At 33.4% G+C, this 23,898-nt stretch overlaps 1 protein-coding gene and 1 long non-coding RNA gene across 2 annotated transcripts; one reads left to right on the top strand and one right to left on the bottom strand.

Moving 5' to 3' along the window:
* The first annotated feature begins 12,638 nt into the window (after window positions 1-12,638).
* On the top strand, window positions 12,639-12,965 carry LOC120578408 (calcium-binding protein KRP1). Its single transcript, XM_039831104.1, has one exon. The coding sequence runs from the start codon at window positions 12,639-12,641 to the stop codon at window positions 12,963-12,965; it is 327 nt and encodes a 108-aa protein (XP_039687038.1).
* A 1,442-nt stretch (window positions 12,966-14,407) lies between these two features.
* LOC120578244 (uncharacterized) lies at window positions 14,408-22,998 on the bottom strand. The gene is made up of 2 exons (XR_005644186.1): window positions 22,784-22,998; window positions 14,408-14,586 (listed from the first exon to the last, which is right to left on the bottom strand). It is a non-coding gene; the product is annotated as an uncharacterized lncRNA (long non-coding RNA).
* Between the last annotated feature and the right edge of the window lie 900 nt (window positions 22,999-23,898).

The following is a 23,898-nucleotide window of genomic DNA, read 5'->3' as shown; positions in this document are numbered from 1 at the left end:
CAAAGGATACTGATGATAGAATGGTGGAAAGAAGGGATGCTGAGAGTATTGCGCATACGTGTACGACGGAGGTAGCTGAGCAGCATTGATGTCCATGACCTGGAACGTGATCAGAAAGGTTTCGGGACAGATAGTTATTGGCAGATCTATCTCCCCAAGAATGTTCTTACGGGATCCGTCGAAGGCTTTAACCAGAAAGGTGCTCATTCCCAAGGGAGTTCCCCGATAGCTCAATCGATCCAGAGTGGCCGTTGTCTGAGGCAAGGTGGTATTGACAGAGACATGGTTCTTCCCAGGAATCTGGCCATTATTGACAGTACCAGAAACGCCAGCTGCAGTACTGGGAGTGAAGAACGGTGGAAGCCCATACGGAAACCCAGCTGTCATAGCAAAGCGAGCGTCTGCAGATGTGGTTGGGAGCACGCTTGTAGTCACCGGTGCAGCTGTGGCTATAGGGATAGCCGTAGCTGATTGTTCTTGAGCGGCTAGCAGAGCAGTCATGACATCATTAGCTTTAGCCAATTCCTCCCTTAGAGTGGCTAACTCGGTACGGAGCTGAGCGTTCTCTTCTTCCATAGCCTTTTTCCTTCTTCTGTATTCTCTGGTTCGATCGATTTTGTCAGGTTCGTAGACCTTCTGAGCACGAGCCACTTTTCAAACTGTGGCAGAGGAACCAGGAAGTAGTGAGCAATTGGAAGCCTTTGTGACCGATGTATGATGCATATGATGCATGATATGCAGATGCAAATGCAAAAACGACTCTTTTTAATGTCATCGAAGGACTTTTTAAACAAATTCGAAACATTGTAAACACTGTTAAACAAGCAAAATAAGGTTTTACAATGGTAAACTTATGAATACAAGTTCACACCTGCGGTGTCTTACAATGTTTCGATCTGTCTAAAAAAATCTTCGATGTATGCGTGAAAAAAAACTTATGCATGAATGCATGTATGCATGGTTGTTTTGTTTAGTTACAAAGAACAAGGTGGGTTGAGATTCAAAGTAACAGGGCCACGGATGGACACAGCGTCCGGTGAACTAAGGCTTTGGATAGTAGTAACCAAGGTTCTAACACAGTTCCCAAACTGCAACCTCTCTCACATATATCATGGTAGTACAGGACGACACCCGTTCCATGATTATTTGTGAGAAGGTCTAGTTTGAGTGTAGTATCGCGTGACGACTAAAGTTTGAGACAACACTCAATTTAGCCACCGCACTACGTCCTAAAAAGGCCAGGATGGGTTTGGTAACTACGGTTCATAGCTTCGTCGAACAATTGAAAGTGAAGTGCCTAAGCATGACAACACACGCCGACAATATCACCTTCAAAATGCCTCAGCTATGTGAGATTGATCGCATAATCCAATACACGAGGCAACCCCCGGATCGAATTGTCGATTATATCTCTACCTAAACATAAGTTCACTCAGCCCGGGTTAGGACTTTTGATATTCTCACCCCACACGTCAAATGAAAGTAAACAAGTATTCACATATGTAAGCAATAAAACAAAGCGTAAATATAAACTAAGGAAAACTAGGCGCGACCCGCTAAACAATGTCGTCCCCAGTGAAGTCGCCATTTCTGTTATCGTGGTTTTTGGGTGCCAAGCCATTAATTGGACTTGAACCTTTTGACCGTTGATATTCTCTATTTTTTCTTGGGAAGGGCAAAATTGAGAAAAACCCTTAGATTCTAAGTTCGGGGGTCGTTTTCGCTACGGGAAGGTGTTAGGCACCCGGAGCGATTATGGTATTCCATAAGAACCGCTTTCCTAAGTTGATTTCTACGCTTTAGTTTTATTGCTTATTTGTAAAAAAGAAGGTGTGATTAGTTAAGAATGGGGGTGAGAAGAAGTAGAATTTTGATTTTATTTCGGCTTGGATGAGTTTTGACTCATTGCCTACGTACCCTTTTAAGGGATCAAAACCGTTCGTAGTTCATTCTCAAAAATGGTTTTTTGTTTTTGTTGGTTGATTTTAAGTTTGAAAAGAGATTTTGAAGAATAGAGATGAGAGGCCTCAAGGGCATAAGATTTGGAAAGTGTGAGGTGGAATTAGTCATTTTGCAAAAATAAAGTCCAAGGAGGATTAAGATTCATTAAAAGTTTTACTTAAGAAAATAAAAGGGGAAATAAGGAGTTTTGACTCCTTTTTATTCTCAAAAAAAGGTTTTCAAGTGAGGTTATTTGCATGTCTTGGAAAAAGTTGATTTTTTTTCTAAGTATTTAAACCTAACGCTTATCTAACCATACAATCCTATGCATACATCTAAGGTGAGTGTGTGCGTGCCGGTGCGTCATAGTGTCCATAGTCCATATTACAACATTGCCTAAATACATTCTATGGCCTCTTTGCCAAGCTACAAACCAATGGTAAAATATTACATCACCGAATGAATTACAATTTGTAAAAAAAAGAAAACTAAACTAACGGAGACAATAGTGAAGATAATGAAGTGCTATGAAGTGATCAACATGAAAGGAAATGTTAGTAGAAAATGGTAAAAAAGGAATATGGCATAAAGCGATGGAAGAAAGTATGGCATAAGACGGTAAAGTGACGATGAAAATAAGCCGGAAACATGTGATGAATAATGCGCATGATGCAAGAATAAAACTCAACACATCAAAACAGTGACATATGCATAGCAAACAGTAGCAAAATTCACATGGAATAGTATGCAAATCAAACATGACGAACACGAACATTATGCACATGAAATGACGGAGAAAATACGAGAAGAAAACAACTAAAATAGTAAAATACGCTAACAAAACAACACATATGTTTTTACCAGTCTTTTCCAAGCAAAATACCACTAAAAATTATCAAGAAAGTAGTAAAAATTACGTGGTAATTTCCTCGGATTTCATGGTAAAATTTGGAGCAAGCAGGGGTGCAGGAAGCAAAGGGGGGGGGCGCGTATAGCAAGAGAAGCCAAGGGAAAGCTGAAACCCTAGGCCCAACAGCGTAAGCCCATTGGGCTTAGAGGATAAAACCTCTATAAAAGAGGTGAGATAGACCTAGGGTTTCACTTTCCCCTTGTCTTTCTCTCTCTATACCACAAGTGCTCTGTCTTCTCTCTAGCATGAGCTCACCAGATTTTGGGTTGAGCCACCGTGAGAGATGAAGGTCTGGCTGGAGCCACCGTAGGCTCGCCGGAACCTTCATCTTCTCCGGTGAGCTCCCCAGGGTTCCGGCGAGCTTTCAACCCAGAATTTGATGAAAATCATATCATTCTCTTCGTCTTTTCACTGCGATTACGATTCTGGCCTTGGCTTTTACAAACACTACGTGAATCAACGTGAATCTGGTCTTCTCACTTACGTTTTTCGTAAAATTAGAGTTTGCTTTTTTTTTTGATAAAATTCTTTGAATCTTTTTAAGATTCTGTTGATTCACGTACTGATGATCCTTTTTTACGAAAAGATGAAGAGATTAACGGCCTGGATGATGTAGATCTGTGCTTTTGGTGTTACGGTTTTTTGGAATTTTTTAGATTTTTGGCTTAAATGTTTTCAACTTCACAGATCTACATCTTCTCTGAGTTTGTTATTGGCTTTGATGATGAGAATGATGAAGATTCACGTGTTTACCTGAGTTTGTATGGAGATTGTTGATTTCTTCGGAAAATCTTCAAATCTTGCTTCTGTTTTGATCTGATTTCGTTTCTGGAAACTGAAAATAAATCAGTGTGGTTCTTGTTAGCCTTGAATCTTCATCTTCTTCGGTGTAAACCTTGCTTCTTTCCTTCTTCTTCTTCCTCTGCGATCAACGCTTGAGTTTGCTTCAATGCGAGCTCGCGTTTGGAATTGCAGAGAAACGGTCAATTCTGTGATGAAGATTCCACAGAATCTCTGAGAGTTGATCTAAAAAATGTTGATTCTGATGAAAATTAGGGTTTCTGGAAAAACGGTTAGGGTTTTTGTTCTTGGTGTTCTTGATGAATCTGATGATTTTGATCTGTAACTGAAAAGAGAGAGAGTGTGATTTCTGTTTGTGATGTGGCGTGTGATTTTTTTCTTTTGAGTGGCACTGTGCACTGTATTTATAAGCTGACAGATGTGTATTTGGCCCAATAAAGAACTGACACGCGTCCTGGCTTGCTCACTTGGGCGCTGCTTGCTATTTTCATTTAAGGACCAATCTGCAAATTGTGAAATGACAAGGACTGGACTGCAATTGTAAAACAGACTCAAAAATAAAAGAGAATTGGACAATTTGGACTTAAATGCAATCTTTAAAAAGTTGAAGGATTAAAATGCAAAGTAAAAATAAAAAATGAATTAAAAATATGTAATTTGACTAAACGTAAAGCGAAATAAAACGGACTAAAACGAGCCAATGGCCTAAATGAGGTACTTCAAAGTAACCTCTCTATGCCAAAATTTCGTGTGAAATGACCAAAATGCCCCTGGGGCTAAAAATGACCTAAACAGATTCAAATTGACTTAACACTGACTCAGACGCAAGTTTGAAATGAATTTAACAGGGTTTACTGATGAAATGTTAAAAAAACAATCTGAAAAGACTCAGAGACAGTCACAAGGATGAAAATGGGTCCCACTGCAGGAAATGACCAAAATACCCTTCTGTATGACTTTTTTTGCAAATTTTGAAATAAACTGTAGAAAAAAAGCAATGTAATGATTCAGAGACACTTTTGAGTGACTTACAAGACAAGTAAAGACATTTCGAAAGGTTTTATGCATAAAAAACATAGGTAAAATGTGATTGAAAACACTGCGTAGCAGAGACAATTTGAACTGTGCAGTTGAAATTTGATATTTGACAAAGTTTGAAATGCAATTGGGCCCAGTATTTTTAGGTCCAAAAACAGGGTATAACAATGAGTATCTTGGTAAGTCATTATGATACTCAAGATGTGGTGATGAATATATGTTACATAAATTTAGTAAGTCGTTTTAAAGAAGGAAAAAATGCATATGCGGCTACGCAGATTGAGACAAATATGCTTATGTCAAACAAGCATATGTCGTTATGATGACCGAGATTGTCATGCTCAAATCAACAAGCATATGTTGGTATAAGATTGCATACATATTCAAGCCAAATTGAATTTTTCGCCTTGCATATTCCAAGTTAAGTGGATAGGCTTTTTCTCATCCTTCAATTTACACATGCCAGTCAATTTCATCCCTAAACTTTTCAAAATGGACAATATGTTCTTGAATTTGATGAATTTCAATCAATTTAGTTCCTCCATCAAGTTGGATCGTTAACAGTGATAACGTATAACGTTAAGCGCTGATGTGGACTCCCAACTCATATGCCACATATTCATGGACGAAATTGATAAAAAAAAAATTATTTTTTTTTAGATTTTTCTTTGAAACGAAAGTCATTACAAATTGTTATATTGTCAAAAAAAAAAAAAGACCAAACAAATTCAAAATTTTCTATCTATTTCATGCTCGAATATGTGGCATCTGAGGTTGCAATCCATGTCATCACGGTAACAAAATATGTAATCAAAAAGAAGAAAAACATACTCTAGAACAGAAAATGTAGGAGGCTTCAGACTGCTCTGAGATGCTCCAGTTAGTCGCCTTCCTCTTGAACTGCCAAATTCTGAATGAACATTTTTGTGTGTATGGAGTTTTATCCATATGCATATTTTCTACTGAGTTTGGGTTGAAATTTTGGGCCTTTTCCTCCAACCCGCAAGGAAAAATCAACAAAAAGTTGTTTTTTCATAGAACATTCTAGCATGTGCAGGGCGCATGGTCATTTTACTTAGAGGAAATCTTGTCTCTGATGCGCCTGGGGCGCATGGATCATGTTTGTGGTGCGTCATATTCTTCTTAAACCATCATTTATTTAGATATTTTCAATAATTGTTTTTTGTTTGGCAAGTCAAAAGTATATTTGACATCTCCTCATATGCAACCAATTCTCTATGTCAAAACACAGGTACAAAAGGATCATCTGGGAATATCAAAAAGAGGTGGCTTCATCCTCAGTGCAGAAAATGTATTTTTCACCATTCTTCAAGTGTTTTCCTTCTCCAACTTGTTCTTGGAACATAATTTTTCCAACTTGTAATGTATTCAAAGCTTTATAGAACCTTGAAAATTTTCATTCCATGTCTTCTAAAATTTTCATGAGGTGCCTTGCTTGCTGAATTACATGATTTGACAATAAAAGACCTAAAAACCTATGAAATTGTCTGATTTAGGGAAGAAAGAAAATTGCATGACTTAATTGAAAACACCCTTAAACCATGAACAACTTTTCTAAAACTCCTCTATAATGACTACAATTGTCTACCAAACTGACTCAAAAACATACTAAAAATAACTTTTTTAAATATATTTCATTTTACGACATGTTTTTATAGGACCATTTTCAATGGAAGGAGCCTAACACAATAAGCATTGGTTGCACATAGATACCTCCATGGAGGAGAAAAAGTAGAAGGTGTTTATTGAGTTGAGATTCTTAAATATAAGCACTTATATTTTGTGTGGCCTACACATTTTTAATATTAGAAGGTGTTGTTGAAATGAAATGATATAGAATAATAATTTGTGGGACCTATTTTTTTTTTTTTTTTTTAAGAAGATGAGTTGAAGAGATTGAGTACTTAATAAATACTATGATTAAAAAATTATAAATAACTGAAGTGTGCACATAAGATCAATTTAAATACTTAAAAGTTGAATATTTCTATCGTAAATTCCCTAGAATGCTTCATTAGATAAGACTAGAAACATTTATCATTTATATTTCCATTAAAAAACCATGGCAATAATTTAATTTTGCATCCTCAAAAAAAAATAAAAATTGCATGTGTTTCACGAGAACATGCATGGACACATCGAAGAAGACAAAGGCATGAAAATTGAAATTGATGACTTAATAGACCAGACTTACATACAATTCATGCACTTTAAACACTGTTATTATAGTACGCCATAGGTTACGGTCGATGATGAATATATGATTGTTACAAAGGGGCAAACGCAACTTCCACGAAAAAGGGGTCCACAATCTTGCAGTGAAATGAAAAATTAAAATCATAAATATGTCTCATCATTTCGCTTCTCAGTTAAAGGCTGCTATCAGGAGTTGCTTAATTCTCGAACCAGAGCATTCACTTATTTATATTTTTTTAATAATAATATCTAATAAGTATTCAATCTCTTCATCCCCGTGAGTTTAGTTAAGGAATATCGCATATTATATGCAGTGATCGGGGTTCGAACCCCGGACACCCTACTTCTCCACAATTAAATTGTGTGAGACTCTAATCATTAAACTACTTAACAAAAAAAATATATATTCAATATCTTCAACCTAGATATCACACACAATGTTGTATGCTTTGTTTTAAAGAAATTCAAAATCAAAGTTATATATATATTTGCTAATTGCTCAAACCAAAAATTAAAAACTACCCTATTTGAAAACAAAATTTCAAATCTACCATACTTTTAGAAAGTTGACCACTATGTCTCAAGTCCAACTTGAGACATACCCTATATCTCAATTCCAACTTGAGACATACCCCCTATGTCTCAACTCCTACTTGCGACATACATCCTCTTCTCAAAGTTTGCATTATTTTATTTTATTTTTGTCTTTATTATATGTCTCAAGTCCAACTTGAGACATATTTATTTAATTATTTTCGTTTTTCATTTAAATATTTTAATAGAATTAATTTTAAAAATTTTAAAAAAATAATTGAAATCAATATTTATGATTATTTTTTTAGGGAAAATATTTATTATTTATTAATATGACACATTTAAAAGTACAATACATTTAAACGGAGAATAAATATTTAATAAAATACACATCAAATGCAATAAAAAAAAAGTCTAGATTGCTACTGATGTTCAGTATTAATGCAATTTTTTTTAGAATAACCGGTCATCTTACACAACGTCCATCTCAGTCCTAATGCGAGTAATTGCGGGACGACCTTTCTTTGCTCTACGCATGGCTGAATCGGAAACCACCTTTGAGCCTACATAAGTTGACCAATCATGTTGGTGGTGAACCACGTCAAAAGGGATATTGTATACAAAGTATACACACGCATTCGTAAATTTTTGATCGACAAATGTTTTATAGTCGTAGCAAAAACTAGTACATGCGGCAATGACATGTGAGCAAGGTAGGTGTAACGCCCTAAATTTTCAACAGTCACACCATTTACTTCGCAGGTCGACCTTGTATTCTCCCATCGGCAGTCCTTCTCTATGGTTGATAGTTTCACAGACGGAGAAGGTATACCTATCTCGGTCGAACTGAGTGACATGGTGACTGTTGGATTTTATTGCATTAATACTGAACATCAGTAGCAATCTAGGCATTTTTTTTATTGCATTTGGTTTTGATTTTATTAAATATTTATTCTCCGTTTTTAATGTATTGTACTTTTAAATGTGTCATATTAATAAATAATAGGCTTAATAGGTCATTTGGTCCCTCAAATAATTTTCAGTTTTCATTTTAGTTCCATAAATAATAAAACTCATGTTTTGGTCCCTCAAGTTCACCTCCGTCGGTCAAATAAATCCTTTCCGTCAACACATGAAACTTCCGTTAGCTTTTGCCACGTGGCCAAATCCTACGTGACTGATGCCTTTCATCCTCCTCCACTGTTATGGTCACCATGGATGCACCTAACACTTCCCTCAATCATAACCCAGAACAACAACAAATCTAGAACAGCAACATCATGGAACACTATTAACACATTCAATTCATAGAACAACAACAACCGTAAAGCAACATCAATTCATATAGAACAACATCATCAATTCACCAACGGTAAAGCTAAAAAAATCAATTCATAGAACAACAACATCAAAAAATTCATGGATTGAATTGAAACAACAACAACAACATCAACACCGGATTGAATCGAAACATGGCTATGGCAGAAAAAAATTTGAATTACAACAACAACATCTCTGGATCTCTTTCACCTTCTTCCTTCTTGTTCGTGTTTCTTCTTCTTCTTGTTTGTGTTTCTTTAAGCTCACATCTAGAACCCAGAAAAGGGTTTCAAGAGAAGAGGGTTTCAAGAGAGGAAGCGTAGGCACATAACCAACTAAGATCTGAAGGTTTCTTTCTCTGTCTTCGTTCTTCTTCTTTTTATTGCTTTGATTGCTGAAGAGGAAAGATGAAAGAATTGAATGATTCGAATCTAGAATTCGAATTTTTTTTGCTTTGTTGTTTGGATTCGAATATAAAATTGAGAGAAGATGTGACTATGGTGGAATGAATGTTTTTAGGTGGGATTCTCTGAAGAAGAAATAGGAAAGAATTGAGATGAGGAATATGATTATGGTTGAATGAATGGCTTTAGGTTTGAGTTGATAATGATGGAGGTGGGGTTTAATTTATGTTGTTTATTTTTCTGAATTTTTTTCCTGGATTTTTTTATGAATGTTGTTGAGTATGATGTTGAAGATGATGAATAAATTGAGGGAAGAAGATGAAGAAATTGGAAAAAAAAAAAATAAAGTGTTGATGGTTAACCGGAAGATACAATAGACTTGCATGATCCTACGATCATTTTTCTTAAAAAAAGATCAAAGGGTTAAAATTGAAAAAAATTAATAAGGTCTATGGTGGACTATCTACCATGTTGGTCCACCATAGACATTTGGGGTTAAAGTTAACACCCATGGATTTATTTGACTGGCGGAGGTGAACTTGAGGGACCAAAACATGAGTTTTATTACTTATGGGACCAAAATGAAAACTGAAAATTATTTGAGGGACCAAATGACCTATTAAGCCTAAATATTAAATATTTTCCCTAAAAAATCATCATAAATATTGATTTCAATTATTTTTAAAAAATTTTAAAACTAATTCTATTAAAATATTTAAATGAAAAATGAAAATAATTAAATAAATATGTCTCAAGTTGGACTTGAGACATATAATAAAGACAAAAAAAATACAAACTTTGAGAGAGGATATATGTCGCAAGTAGGAGTTGAGACATAGGGGTATGTCTCAATTCCAACTTGAGACATAGGGTATGTCTCAAGTTGGACTTGAGACATAGTGGGCAACTTTCTAAAAGTAGGGTAGATTTGGAATTTTTTTTCAAGGAGGGTAGTTTAGTTCTGAAGCCCAGATACGAGATACGATACGGATACGATACTGCACCGATAACGGAAAAATTTCAAAAATCAAGATACGATACGGCTGGGATACGTTAATAAAAAAATTTATATAATTAAATGTGCAATATAATTATAACTAATTTTTTAATATGCAAATGTATTAACAAACAAAAGAAACAAGTATTAGGATCGTAGCATATCAACATAAATATAAATAATATTGACGATTAAGAGAGTGATGATTAGTCAATTACCTACACAATATATCCCAAAAAGAGCATCATCAATGTTATACTATATCCAAAAGGAACACTGTTAGTGCTATACTATATCAATCTAAAAAATAAGCATTATATCCAAAAAAGAACAAATCAATACTCAAGAGTTAAATTATTTTAGTTAACATTAATTGGGAAGTATCGGGGCAGATATCAGTGCAGAATAATTATCGGATACTCTCCTGATACGTATCAGGAAGTATCGGATAATTATTTTTTTTAAAAATAAAATTTAATCTTTGGATACTCTCCTGATACGTATCGGGAAGTATCAGGCAGATATCGGTGCAGAATACGCAGAAGATACGATACGTCATCCATTTTAAAGTATCGGAGCTTCATGTAGTTTTTGATTTTTGGTTTAATTTTAGGGCATAGAAAAAATTCGCTTAAAGTCGAGGATTATTAGGGAGCACATTTTTAATTGGATAGACTTGTACGTAGGGAGAAGAAATGGTGGATAATTTTATTTTCTTAACAAAGTATAACGTGCTCAACTAATTTGGCTAGCTAAGGTGTATTTGGTTATTTCAATGAAAATTTAGCAAATATGACCGATGTGGTTGATAAGATTAAGAGGTTGTCGTGGTCTTTGTTTATTTATGAAGAAGGAAGAAATAAGAGTATTTAAATTTATTTAAAAAAAAAAGAGTCTTGTCTATTCTAATTAGTAGACAAACCCAGTATCTTATTTTAATGTATTTGAATAGAATTTTCCGTGGCTTAGGTTCTTTTTCATGTTAGATTATGGTTGTGGAATTATTTTATTAAACGAGTGTTTTTTGAAGAAATAAATTATTTTCTATCACTTATATTTATAATAATTAAATATTATTTATTGAATATGTTGGTGAAATAATTTTTTTTTTCTGAATTTTTATTACGCATAGTAATAAATATTGATTATCTTTTACTATAAAATGGAAAACAATAGTATGACGCTCGTAAAAATGAAATGATGTTTTTTCTTATTAAATGATTTTTTTTTTAAAATGATAATTAATTTATAGATTTTTAGAAAGTATATGTAGCAGCGTACTTTAATTTTTAATGTGTCATAGAAATTCCTCTATCCATTTAGGTCCTTAATTTTCTTTTAGGGGACATTTAGGGCTTTGAATAATTATGCACAAAATTGACATAAGATAAATTAGTGGAAGCAAGACATTTTTTAATGTGGGGTCACAAAATAGAAATCATATCATCTCAAATATTTAACAAAAGAAAGTAAAACAAAGTGGGGCAGCTTCCCCCTTTTAATATAGATCCATCCGTGCATGTTCCATATCATATATGTACAAAATTAGCAATAAGTGCATTTTAGACTTTTTGTTTTTTGATTTTTGTTAGCAGATAAATAGTTAGGATGCTGACTTGTTAGCCTTTTTTGTTAACTAAAACTTCTTATATTTTTTTAGGTCAGTCTAACGTGTTTGCCATGGCTTAATTAGACAGTTTAATTACTTTTTTTCGATAAGCAAAATAAATGAATGAGAGTACATGGGCGTAATTAGACCGTTTAATTATTGTCTTTGTGAGCTTAGTTCAATATAATGTATAATATATCCAAGGTCCTAATTATTAGAACTAAAATTTTAAAATTATTAATAATATGGGTGCGTTTGTTTCAACTTTAAAACAAATAGGGATATTAACTCAGTTAGAAGGGATATTGCATATTACAAATTAAAAACCATTCTATTAATAATAATAATCATCAAGATATACAAATTTAATTACTTTTCATATGGATCATATATTTTTCCTATAAAAAAAAATATGGATCATATTTTTGTCAAAGAAATAAAATATGGACCACATTTTCCGACCCTACATTTTCTTTTTGAACGAACCCTACATTTCAAACAGTCAATCTATTGTTCCACTCAATTTAGAAAGAGAAATGATATTTGTACAACCAATTTGTGACAATTTTTGTACAACTTTCTCTCTCATACTCACATGATGGTCTTATCCTCTCTCTTCCTTTTTCTCTCTCCATTGTTTTGACCAATAAGAAGAGAGAAAAACAAGATTGTCACTAAAGTTGTCATGGAATTGAGGTACAAATATCATTGCTCATTTAGAAAACGCAATTATTTTATGGTATATAAAAAGCACAACTTAACACACCCTTCTAGCACAAGCTAATAATTAATCTCCTTTCGCATTGTTACTAGCAACCTCTACTTAAAGTTTCACTCACACCTTTTCACATGGATTTAGATTTTTACATGGATTTTGAGGACTACTTTCCATCCATGGTTGCGAGTTTAGGAGCAGAAGGTTTTATAGGTGAACTTTACAACGGGTTTCATTTGCTTATGGATGCCAACAAGGGTCTTATAACATTTGAGAGTTTGAAGATGAATTGTTTCATGCTTGGCTTGGAGGTGAGGGACGAAGAGCTCGTGTACATGCTAATGGAAGGTGATTTGGATGGAGATGGTGCTTTAAATCAAATGGAGTTTTGCATTCTCATGTTTAGGTTGAGTCCATGTTTAATGGATGGACCTAAAATATACACTACTCATCAAGGTGTGGATCCAATGTTAATGTGATGACACTCTTCTATCTAACTTTCCTTTAATTTGGCTAGCTTTTTATCTAAAATTTAATTTATATGCACGATCAATTTAAAGATATATATTTACATTGTCAATTAATCATGACCGTTAAATTACTTAAGATATTTGACTTTAGTTATGATTATTACTAAAGTCATATAATTGATTGTGATTTGTGACAATGTAAAATGTATTGGTGCCTCTGATCTTGAATTTAAGTAATAATAAATATATCAAAGAAAATAAATGTATCTTATTCAGATTTTTAATTAGATACATAAATTTTATTTAACTTTTTTACTTATATTTGAGATCGGAGTAGCATGTTGATAGTGTATAAAAATCTCTATTTCTGTTGTTTAAATAAAACATAACATTGTATCCATAAGAGAATTGGGAGCTAGAATAAGTTAATTAAAATAATATTATTGTAACTATTAGTTAGAGTCTTTTGTATTCCAATGTTTTAAAAGTAAGTGTCTTTGTAACTTTCTCTTTCTTTGTTTGAAATGTAACCATGATCAATTCCTTTCAAAAAAAAAAATGTCTCGTAAAGAAATTATGTTGATATAGTATACCTATTGTTAGGTAACTGTACAATCGAGCCCAATCCTTGAAAAAATAGCTCAAGTAATTAACAAATTCCTTCAAAGATAAATTGATTAGAAGGACTTAGAGCGATTTTTAATGAAATAATACTTGTTCAAATTTTATTTACATTTCGGTTGAACTATAGTGACTCTGCTTAGAGTAAACAAAAAGTTAACCGGTTATGGTGTTTTTCTCCGGTGTGCTGAAAGTTGAGGGGTGTTTTAGTGATTTTTTTTTGGAGTCTGGTGAGCCGATCACTTTTGCTTCTAGATCGGAAGTCAGTTTTTAAACTCAAGTTGTTGGACTTTTGTTTGGTGTAATCTTCGACGGACTGAGGTCAATTGATGGTGAAAATTGAATGAGTGTTGGAATAGGAGATTTACAGGTGTTGATTTGGGCTCAGCTGTTGAAGAGAATCTGGGGTGTTGTCAGAGGGTTTTGTTAAGTTTGGTGGTTTTTTGGAGGGGTTTTCGTGCGACTAGCAGGAGTTAGCTGTTTGATACTTGTTTTTATGATCATTCACGATGGAGGTTGAGGATTTGACTCACAATTGAGTTGTGTTGCTACATAGAGGTTTAACTTTGATTTTGGTGTTGTCTTTGATTTGGCGGCGAGTTTTTGTATTGAATTTTGGTGGTAGCACTCAGTTGGGTGCTATTTTTATTGGTGTTTTGATACCAAGGGTGTATGAGTTTTCTTTTGGGTGTTTCGCCTATATACGGCGCCCTTTGGTTGTTGTCATGTCTTCTCGGTCCTTTTTTGCCTTACGTAGGGAACTGATTATTAATAAATTTTACCATTAAAAAAAAAAAAAAAAACCAAAAAGTTAACCATAAAAAAACTCATTTTTAGGTATCGCATGCATGTAATATTATAATTTGCCTAATGAACTTTGATAAGTTCTAGCATGCTATTATTGTCACGCAAGAAAAAAAGTTCTGGCAACCTATTATTGGTGTGAGTGGGATCTCCATTGGTGTTTTTGTTCTTGTATGCTCTTTCTTGCCATTTTCGAAAGTGTCACCTGTTAATTGAATTCAGATGAATGTTAGCAACACTTACTTTTCAACAATCTCTCAAACATTCACTTTTTTATTGGATGAAATTCATGTATGTCTCACTACTTTGTGTGGGTTCAATTTTCAAAGTGTAGAGTCACAATGGTTTAAACCAATAAGAGAGTGAATATTAAAGAAAATATTCTAAAGAGAGTGTTGCTAGCGTAACTCATCATTCACGGTAAAGGAAAACGTGTCATATTAAATTCAACAAAATACACTAAACATGGGACCGGTGCTGTCACCTACTCATTTTAGCAACATGGATGACCAATGTCTTGCCAAATAAACATTTCGACATGCAGAATCCAATCCTAGATTCATCAATGGCTCCAGAGTTAAAGACTTTCTAAAGAAGAAGGATTCATTATAGGACTTTCAAACCAATCACACAACTAAATGTTAAAAATTAATCAAAAAGAAAAGTTAACAAGTTCTGAATTAAAGTTCGAGAGTTGTACTTGTAGAACCTTCAGTTCTTCAACATGTGAAAATATTTTATATTTTTAAAATACGTGTTCATATGAGACTTTGAAATGAGTTTATGATGGAAATAAGATGAAATACTAGATAAAGATGATGCATTTATTTATGTAAATAGTGAAAACAATAATTATTTAAAAAGTTGAATGCACGACTTTTAATACGTATATTTTTATAATAAGGTCTTTAATATATGAGTAGTGATATTTGAACAACTCTTTTGGTACAACTTTTGGAACAACTTTGTTGTGTTCTCTTCTTATTGGTCAAAAACAATAGAGAGAGAAAAATGAAGAGAGAGAATAAGAAGATAATATGAGGTATGAGAGAGAAGGTTGTACAAAAGTTGTACAAAAATGATTGTACAAATATCATTTCTCTTAATATATACCTTTGGATGATGTAGGAGAGAGGGGTCTGTTGTTGATGTTGGGTGCTGTAAAGTAAACAATAATTTGACAAGTTTGAACATTTGCACAGTTGCATTAAATTAATATTGAGAGTAGTTGGACTTTTCTTCTTGTATGTATGTTAAGATTAAATATGTTTTTCATCCTTGCAAAATTATACTTTTAAATTTAATCCCTATAAAAAAAATTATCAACTTTTAGTCCTTACTTGTATTTTATAGGAATTATTTTGAAAGATTAAAATTATCTAAAATCATAAAATCACAAACGAAATCAAAGAATTTTACTCAATTATTTATAGGTCGAAAGGAATAATAAAATTGAAAATCGTAAAATCGAAATTCAAAGATTTTACTCGATTAGTTTAGTTCATAACACAAACACAAACATATATACACAAAAATGTAACATCACATACACACAAACATAAAAATTATAATTCAAGAACAAAATACTTTATAAATCATAAGTACATTAAACTAAATTAATAAGTCATAATCATAGTTCCTCAGGTTCATAACAACCAAGTAATGAGTCCATAAAGTATAACTCAACATCCAAAAGACTAAGTTCATAAGTGCTAAAAATTCAAAGTTCATTAGTACTAAAAAAAACTAAATTCAAAATAAGTTTTTCATCTCTACTAGTTCCCTCTCTATTAGTTCCAGCCAAATTTAAAACAACATAGCTTTTTTGACATCTAGAGGAATCATTTGACAAGGATGAACATCTATTCTAGTTCCAGGCAAATGATGCTTCACTTTGTATGCACTTCCAGTAAATGGAAGCTCACAAAATTTACACTTCACCCTTTTTCATTCTGCATAATGGAAATAGTGTATTGCCATGTTGAATCGGTCTTATTTCCAGTTGCATTTTTTGGAACTGCAGCTCTAGCAGAGGAGGAGGAAGAAGAAGAATATCAATTACCAGTTGAAGTCATTACAAAGGGTTATGTGAAAAACAGAGTTGAATCCAGCGATGACAAACGACTTGCCAAAAGAGGGTTAAGTTAAGGTCATGTTTGGTTAAGGTTTGTTTTTGTGAGGCTGAGTGAGTATGAGAAGAACAGATTTCAATTTTGTAGAAATTGTCTTCAAATTGTGATGATGTGGAAGCTGAAAATCGTGGCGCGATTTTGCTAGCAGAATTGATGGTTTCTGCTGAAGCAAATCATGGCGCAATTTTGTACAGGCGCGACGCGATTTGTGGATAAGGTTGTCGTACCTTGGGTCGTACGCTTCAACCGTAGCGCGATTTTTACTGGCGCGGCGCGATTTTGTCTGTCACTGTGTACTATTTAAGTGTTTCAGCTCATTTTTGAAGGAGTAAGAGATAGAACTTCAAGAGAGGAAAACTTGGAAAATCAAAGGAGGTAACTTTAGGGTTGAAAGTCTTTGATTAGAGTTCTCTTGGGTTGGGAAACATTGTAAACACCTTGGGTGAGTGAAAATCATTGAGTGTCTTGTTCATTTGTGAGATTGAGAAAATGGGTAGAAATTAGGGTTGTTCTTTGTGAGCTTGTTTAAGCTAATTTCTTGTAACCCATATGTATCCCTTTTGTAAGAACTCATTGATAGTGGATTGGAGAGATCAATCTCTCCCCCAGATTAGGTCAAGTTGGACCGAACTGGGTCAACAATCTTTGGTGTGTTTGTTTCTCTCTTCTCTCTTTATCTTTTGCTTGTGGTTTTGAGCTTTTCACTTTGATTACTAGATTAGATCTAGGTCTTGTTATTATTGTTGTTGCTTGTGTTCACTTTGATATTGGTTACTACTTTCCTTTGCTCCACACATCATAGTTTGTATTGGTGTGATTTTGAGTCCGAATTCACAACAAATTTTATATGGGAAACCAGGTTTTAATTTTGACTTATCCCGGTGTGCAATGGCCAAACCCAAATTGGCATTATCCAAAACTCCACATAATCACTCAAAATTTTGCGATTTTAAGTTCTTGTGTGATTGTACTACGATTTTACACATATTTTTATTTTACAATTGATTTGGATCGAAGAGGGTGAGCATCGCGTTTTTTACTACTATGATGTAAGAATAGACCAGGTATAAATATTGAGTCCATCACTATATAGAGAACATTTAGAGCTCATCATCCAGAGGGATATGGGTAGGTTATATGGTACTCATCTCTCAACTAAAGAAGATATTTGAGAAAAGAAATGAAGATCTCCTTCTTGCCAGCATGAGAATAACATTTGAGAAGCTTGAATAGAAAAATCAATATAGGCCTTAGCTTTTTGATTGTATGAAATCACTATAGAAAAGCAACACAATACGGAAAGAGAAATGATATTTGTACATCTACTTTGTGATAATTTTTTGACAATTTTATCTCTCATACTCACATTATCCTCTTATTCTCTCAATTCCTTTTTCTCTCTCCATTGTTTTTTAACCAATGAAAATAGAGGAAAAAAAAGTTGTCGCCAAAAGTTGTATGAAATGGTTGTTCAAATATCACTACTCATATGGAAATTGAGTTCAAAGAACAAAGATCTTTTAAAGGCTCATAATTTCATACCTTACACCCTCAAAAGTAGCCATCAAATTTACTTCCTCCGATCACATTTATAAACAAAAAACAATTTTTTAGGTTTATTGAATAATTGATATATTTCATCTACCAAATATATTGATTATTCAATGAAAAAAAAATATTGTTTTTGCTTAAAAAGGTTGCAACGAATCTTTTTCTAAAGTGACAATGGACAAGTACATGCTATCTTCAACGGATGATAATAAGATCACTCCAACAACTAAGCAATAAGATATTCCAAGATATATATCATAAAGATCTACTTAATCTATCTTCAGCATTAGTTTGAAGTTGACAAACTAGTCATGGACCAAAAATGGAGCTCAAGTTTAAGACTTAGTCCATGTCTTCTAAAATGGTTTAATTTTGTATTCAGGTTGAATATATAGAACAGAATCTATTATGTAAGATGTACATTGAATATCCTCTCTTATGGAATAATCATATTATAATTAAGAAATTATATTATCTATCATCTGTTATATAATTATCCCATAAATGTGTACATATATCAGACACAACCATTATAATATTTGCATAGTTGGGTATAGAATCCTTGAAAGGCTTATAATAGGCAAGTCATTTTCAAGTGGGTGGGTTTAGCCTATAGAAGGACTTTGATAACACTTGGGTATGCTTCGAGAGGCTAGGGAAGCTTGTAGATCAGTGTTCCATAAATTGAGTGTTAATTCGTAAATTTATTCAAGTTCATGTTTTTAGGAGACAAAAATATGTTAACTCAGAGGTAAACTCGGTTTTTGACCGAGTTAACACGTGTTAAACTCGGTAAATGTAACATCATAAACCCTTAAAGCGATATATCACACAAATAATACAAATCATACAAAAGATTTAGATGTTACTTCTTCTATAAGTTTTAAAACATGCATAAATAAATTTTCAAAACATCGCAGCAAAATAATATCATCACATCTCAACAAGGTAAGGGTGGAACTAACATTCAATCTTCTTAAGCCTATGATTCTGATGATTAGATTTAACATGTTGTAGGGTTAGTTTTTGAGAATTGGAAATTAGGGTTAAGAGTGATAATTGAGGGTTAGATGATGGAAACTCGTAGATTTGATGTAGAAAGTGTGTACAGACCTTAGATAATCCATAGGGTGATGTTTCGAATCAGTTTTAAGCTTAGAACCATGTGATTAGGTGCATTTTCATGAAAATCTGCATTCTGCCCGAGCTGAAATTCATCGCTCGCCCTCGTGAGCAGCATGTCTCGCCTCGCGAGTGATGAAGTTCATCGCTCGCCTCGCGAGGAAATGTTCTTCGCCTCGCGAGTGAACCCAGATGTCACTCGCCATTGCGAGCAGATCACTCGCCATAGCAAGTTGATCAGTGAGTCAACCATGATTTTGTGATTTAACCTTTTGGGTCGAGTTTTAGATGGTTTTGAGTGCCTGAACATGTATAAGAATGATTAGGCAAGTTTTTGGATTGAAATTGAACATGGGGAAGTTAAAAATGGGATTTTTGGGTGAAAAATGTCAAGTTCCCGAGAGCACCTAGTTTCTGTTCGCCAAGGCGAGTAGCCTTTTTCCTGAACTCGCCATAGCGAGTAGAGTGGATCGCCTCGCTAGCTGCACAGTGTCAGACTACCTTGTTTAGGGTTCTTGCGATCTTTGTCGCATGTGAGGTTATGAGATGACCCTTGGGGTAGGAATGGAGGTTGATTATAGTATTGTTAATGTTCAGTGAGTCTGATATAATATGATGTGATGTTACTAGTAATGTGATATAATTGTATATGCATTATGTGAATTATATAAGATGTTTAAGTTGATGTTGATTATCATTTGATATTGTTATCTCTTGAGATGTTTATGTGTTGCCTATGTTGCTGTTGTATATTAATTAAGCTGCATGTGTCGGTCTAAAATGTAAGATGTCGTTCCAAAGTATTGGAGTCTTAAGTTGTTGATGTTGTCCAAGTTGTACACGTTGTTGAGTCCATGCATACTCATTTAAGTTGAGGGCTTGATGCCCTGGAGCCTTCGCTCAACACGTTGGGGGCTTGATGCCCTGTGAGCTTTTGCTCAAATAAGTTAAGGGATTGATGCCCTGGGAGTGTATTTATGCTCAAATAAGTTGGGGGCTTGATGCCATGGATTGGTACCACATGCATGATTAAGAAGAATAAGTTGCATAGTCAAGTCGAAGTTGCATTGTCGAGTCAAGTTGTTAAGTTGTTATGTTTTTAATGAAGTGCTTAATGAAGGATTATTATTATGATATGTTTATGATGTTTAAGTTGTTAAATATAAATGATGAATTATATGCTTAATATTATTGTTTGTGAAATCTCACCCCTTCTGCTTGGAAATGTTGCCCTTCGTATGGGTAACTTGTAGGTGATCGAGAGTAGTTGCTGTTAGTTGTTGTCGTGAGTGGTTTCTCTCTCACGTGTGTCTTAGGTGCTCTGATACGTAACGGGATAGGATTTTGTTGTTGCTTTCTATTCCTTACGTATTACCTTATGAAGTTTCATGAATAAGTTGTTGATTAGATTTTATGAGATTTTTATGATGAGGCCTTCGTGCCAAAGATTGTTTAACGTTTAATAAATTCCGCTGCGAAATATTAAATATTATGTTGTCGAATTTTGAAGGATAAATAGTTATTTATTTCCGTTTATGATTTTAAGAAAAGAAGTATGACATTCCGTTTATGTTGAAAAACTCTGATTATATGCGAAATTTTTATGTTGGGAAAAACGGGGTGTTACAATAATCATCATCAATAAAATCACCAAGTGTACAAGCACCACCAAAAATAACAAACATCAACAAGTACACATCTCCACACAATTCACATAATCACAACATTCACCAAATGTCACCAATGCACAAATTCACCAAGTGGCATATTCAATTATGACACGACTCACCAAATATTCAAATACATGCAATGTTATGGACTCTTCTCTAGATGCATGTGGTAAAAATTGAATTCCAGAGATAATCTTATTGTATTGAATCCACACCCAAGTAAGAGTACACCTCCTCTTACGTATTTCACCTATGTAAAAGTACACCTCCTTTTACATTCCTCATATGACTATGGACTTCAAATAAGACTCAACAATGCACCTAACACCAACTATATAACCACCAAAGCAATATAAAACTACACCTCCAATTACATTCTTCATAAATCAACACCATATGCATTATGAAGTTTTACAATCCACATAATCGACATGTCATAATTCAACAAGAGTCACCATCAAAGTTATCAAATTAAATTCACCCAAACAATTGTTAGCATAATTGTCATCAACATCTATTACCTTAAAGAAACATTATCGTTTCAAATTCACATTGCACAACCAAGACGGACAACTAATCACACCATGATATGCATCATATTAAACACCCAGTCCTTATTGATTCATCCTTAGTTTATTATATCATCATGAACATAAAGCCAATTGCAAGTTATTCTGTCATGAAACCACATTTTAACTAAGTTCGTCTATTTTTCTAAACACTTTTCAAAACCAATTCATTTTCAAATCAAAACCAAGTTGATCCATCATATCATAGGTTAATTATCCCTACACATCCTAATCAAACTCCTAGTAACCAAGTTTTGGGGTTTGGGACCAAACCATAACTTTTGGGTTCACTTAAAAATAATTATGCTAAATTTTTGTAAAAATGCATCAATACCTACCTGTAGTATTTTCATCATAAATAAAAATCAAAAAATCATATGGAAGTCAAACCAAAGCAATTAGAAAGCTAACTTCCATACCTACAACTTTCATGTGTACACCGAGACTCATTTCAAAATGGAAAATGGTAAAAAAGATGAATCTTCCCAGGATGTCTAACAAAAACCGGGGGCCAATTTTTGTCGAACCAAAAGTGTGAAAAACTGCTCAAAATCAATGGCCGATTTTAGCATTGCGGGGCCCGATTTTGGGTTAACATAAAACTTCAAAAAACAGTTTAAAAATGTGTTTTTTTTTACCCAATAATCACTTTTAAATGAGAAATGATATTTTTACAACCATTTTGTAACAACTTTTCTGACAACTTTCTCTCTCATACTGACATATGTTTTTACTTTATCTCTCTATTGCTTTGATTTTCGTGTCAAAACCTACTCTTCCTTTGTAAATTTATGGTTGTCAAATAAGTTGTCTATCAAATGGTTGTTCAAATAACACACCTCCTTTTAAATCCCTAAACTCAATCACAATACTCCCAAATCAATTCAAAACATTGTCCATGATCTTAACACTTGTAACAAACACTTTCACTACCTCAAATCATCAAGTTCACATCCAAAATCGTAATCAAACCCATTTTCACAAAAATCATAAAAACACAACAACTTAACCACAACAACACATTTAGCAATAACCATGGAACGAATCTTTATCAACAACACACCACAACATCATTCAAAGCATTATTTCATGAGTTCATTAACAATCAACAACAACAACTTCATTTTCACCAATTGAAGAAAAAATCATAAAAGGTCTATATTATCATACTTCAACCATGGAAAATCAACAACAACAAGCTTAGCATCAATTTAACATACCCAAACTTATCATCAAATAAGGAGTACGAAAATTGACATTAAAGTTCACAAAAATCATAATTCACAAATAAGCACTTATTCATATAAGCAAAAGAAGAGATTATAGCTTAATTGAGAGAAAGGTTATATCCCCCTTACCTCTAGCTTGCAAAATCTTAGCTATGGCTTCACTTTAGCTCCTCGAGTCTCCAGCCTCTTCTTCTCCTCAGGCTTTTCTCCTCTCTAACCCTTTATCTATTCTTCTCCTCTTTTTCTCTTGTGATTTACTTTCTCTCTCTACCTCTCAAAATATTTTGTGAAGTGAATGAATGAATGTAAACCTAATTTTCCTCTTAGTGTTATGTTTACATACCACCAACTAATTAGGTTTGATTTCTAATTGTCATAATGGGCTTAACATACTTACTAACTAATTCACAAAAGTTACTACTCATTTAACCGTTAAAGCACAAAATAATTAGCATCTCTAATAATTACTCCAACGTACTAGTAACTTATTAAAAATAACTATTCACTTCAAATACTTAAATAATCCCAATTCTAAGATTACCAAAATACCCTAACTTATCAATTGACCAAAATACCCTTGAGTCTAAAAAGACTAAAATACTCTTCTTAAGCCAAAATTCACTAATCCCGAATAAAATACACAAATAGACAATTAATGCACATAAACACATATAAGCACGCATAACAAATAATTAAAATAATTCTAACGAAAATCGGGCTATTACATTAAACTCGTGTAAACTCGACCGAGTTTACGAATTTACATTTTTTTTTTTCAGTTTTTTTTTTTTTTTTTGTCGATTTTCTTTCAAAACTTAATTCTTTTTTCAATTCTAAGGTACTGAAATGATCAACAAGGGGTTGAGTTAAGAATCCTTGAAACATGGAGAGGCAAAGTGAAGAATACCCACCCAATCCTGAAAAGGCAGAGTTAAGAGTACTTGAATTCATTCGAATGAAAAATTAAAAGTTTCTCTTAGAAGGGGAGAACTACTAATATAAAAATTTGTGTGTTTTCTCTTTACTTTAAATGGTCTTTATGTCTTTTCTTCAAATGACTTTAATCAAATGTTTTAACTAAAAATAAGAAAAACTTTGATAAAGAACTTAAAGAAAATGTTTAAAAAAGTAAAACACAATTCAAAGTCCCTCCTCCTTGTGTTTTTAAAAATTAATCTGAAAATATGGATGTCACACAGTCGATCGATGTTTTCAATAATAAAAGAAGATGAATACAAAAAAAA

This window comes from Medicago truncatula, chromosome 2, assembly GCF_003473485.1.
Source record: "Medicago truncatula cultivar Jemalong A17 chromosome 2, MtrunA17r5.0-ANR, whole genome shotgun sequence".
Classification (NCBI taxonomy): Eukaryota; Viridiplantae; Streptophyta; class Magnoliopsida; order Fabales; family Fabaceae; genus Medicago; species Medicago truncatula.
This window is presented reverse-complemented; position numbering and strand designations above follow the sequence as displayed.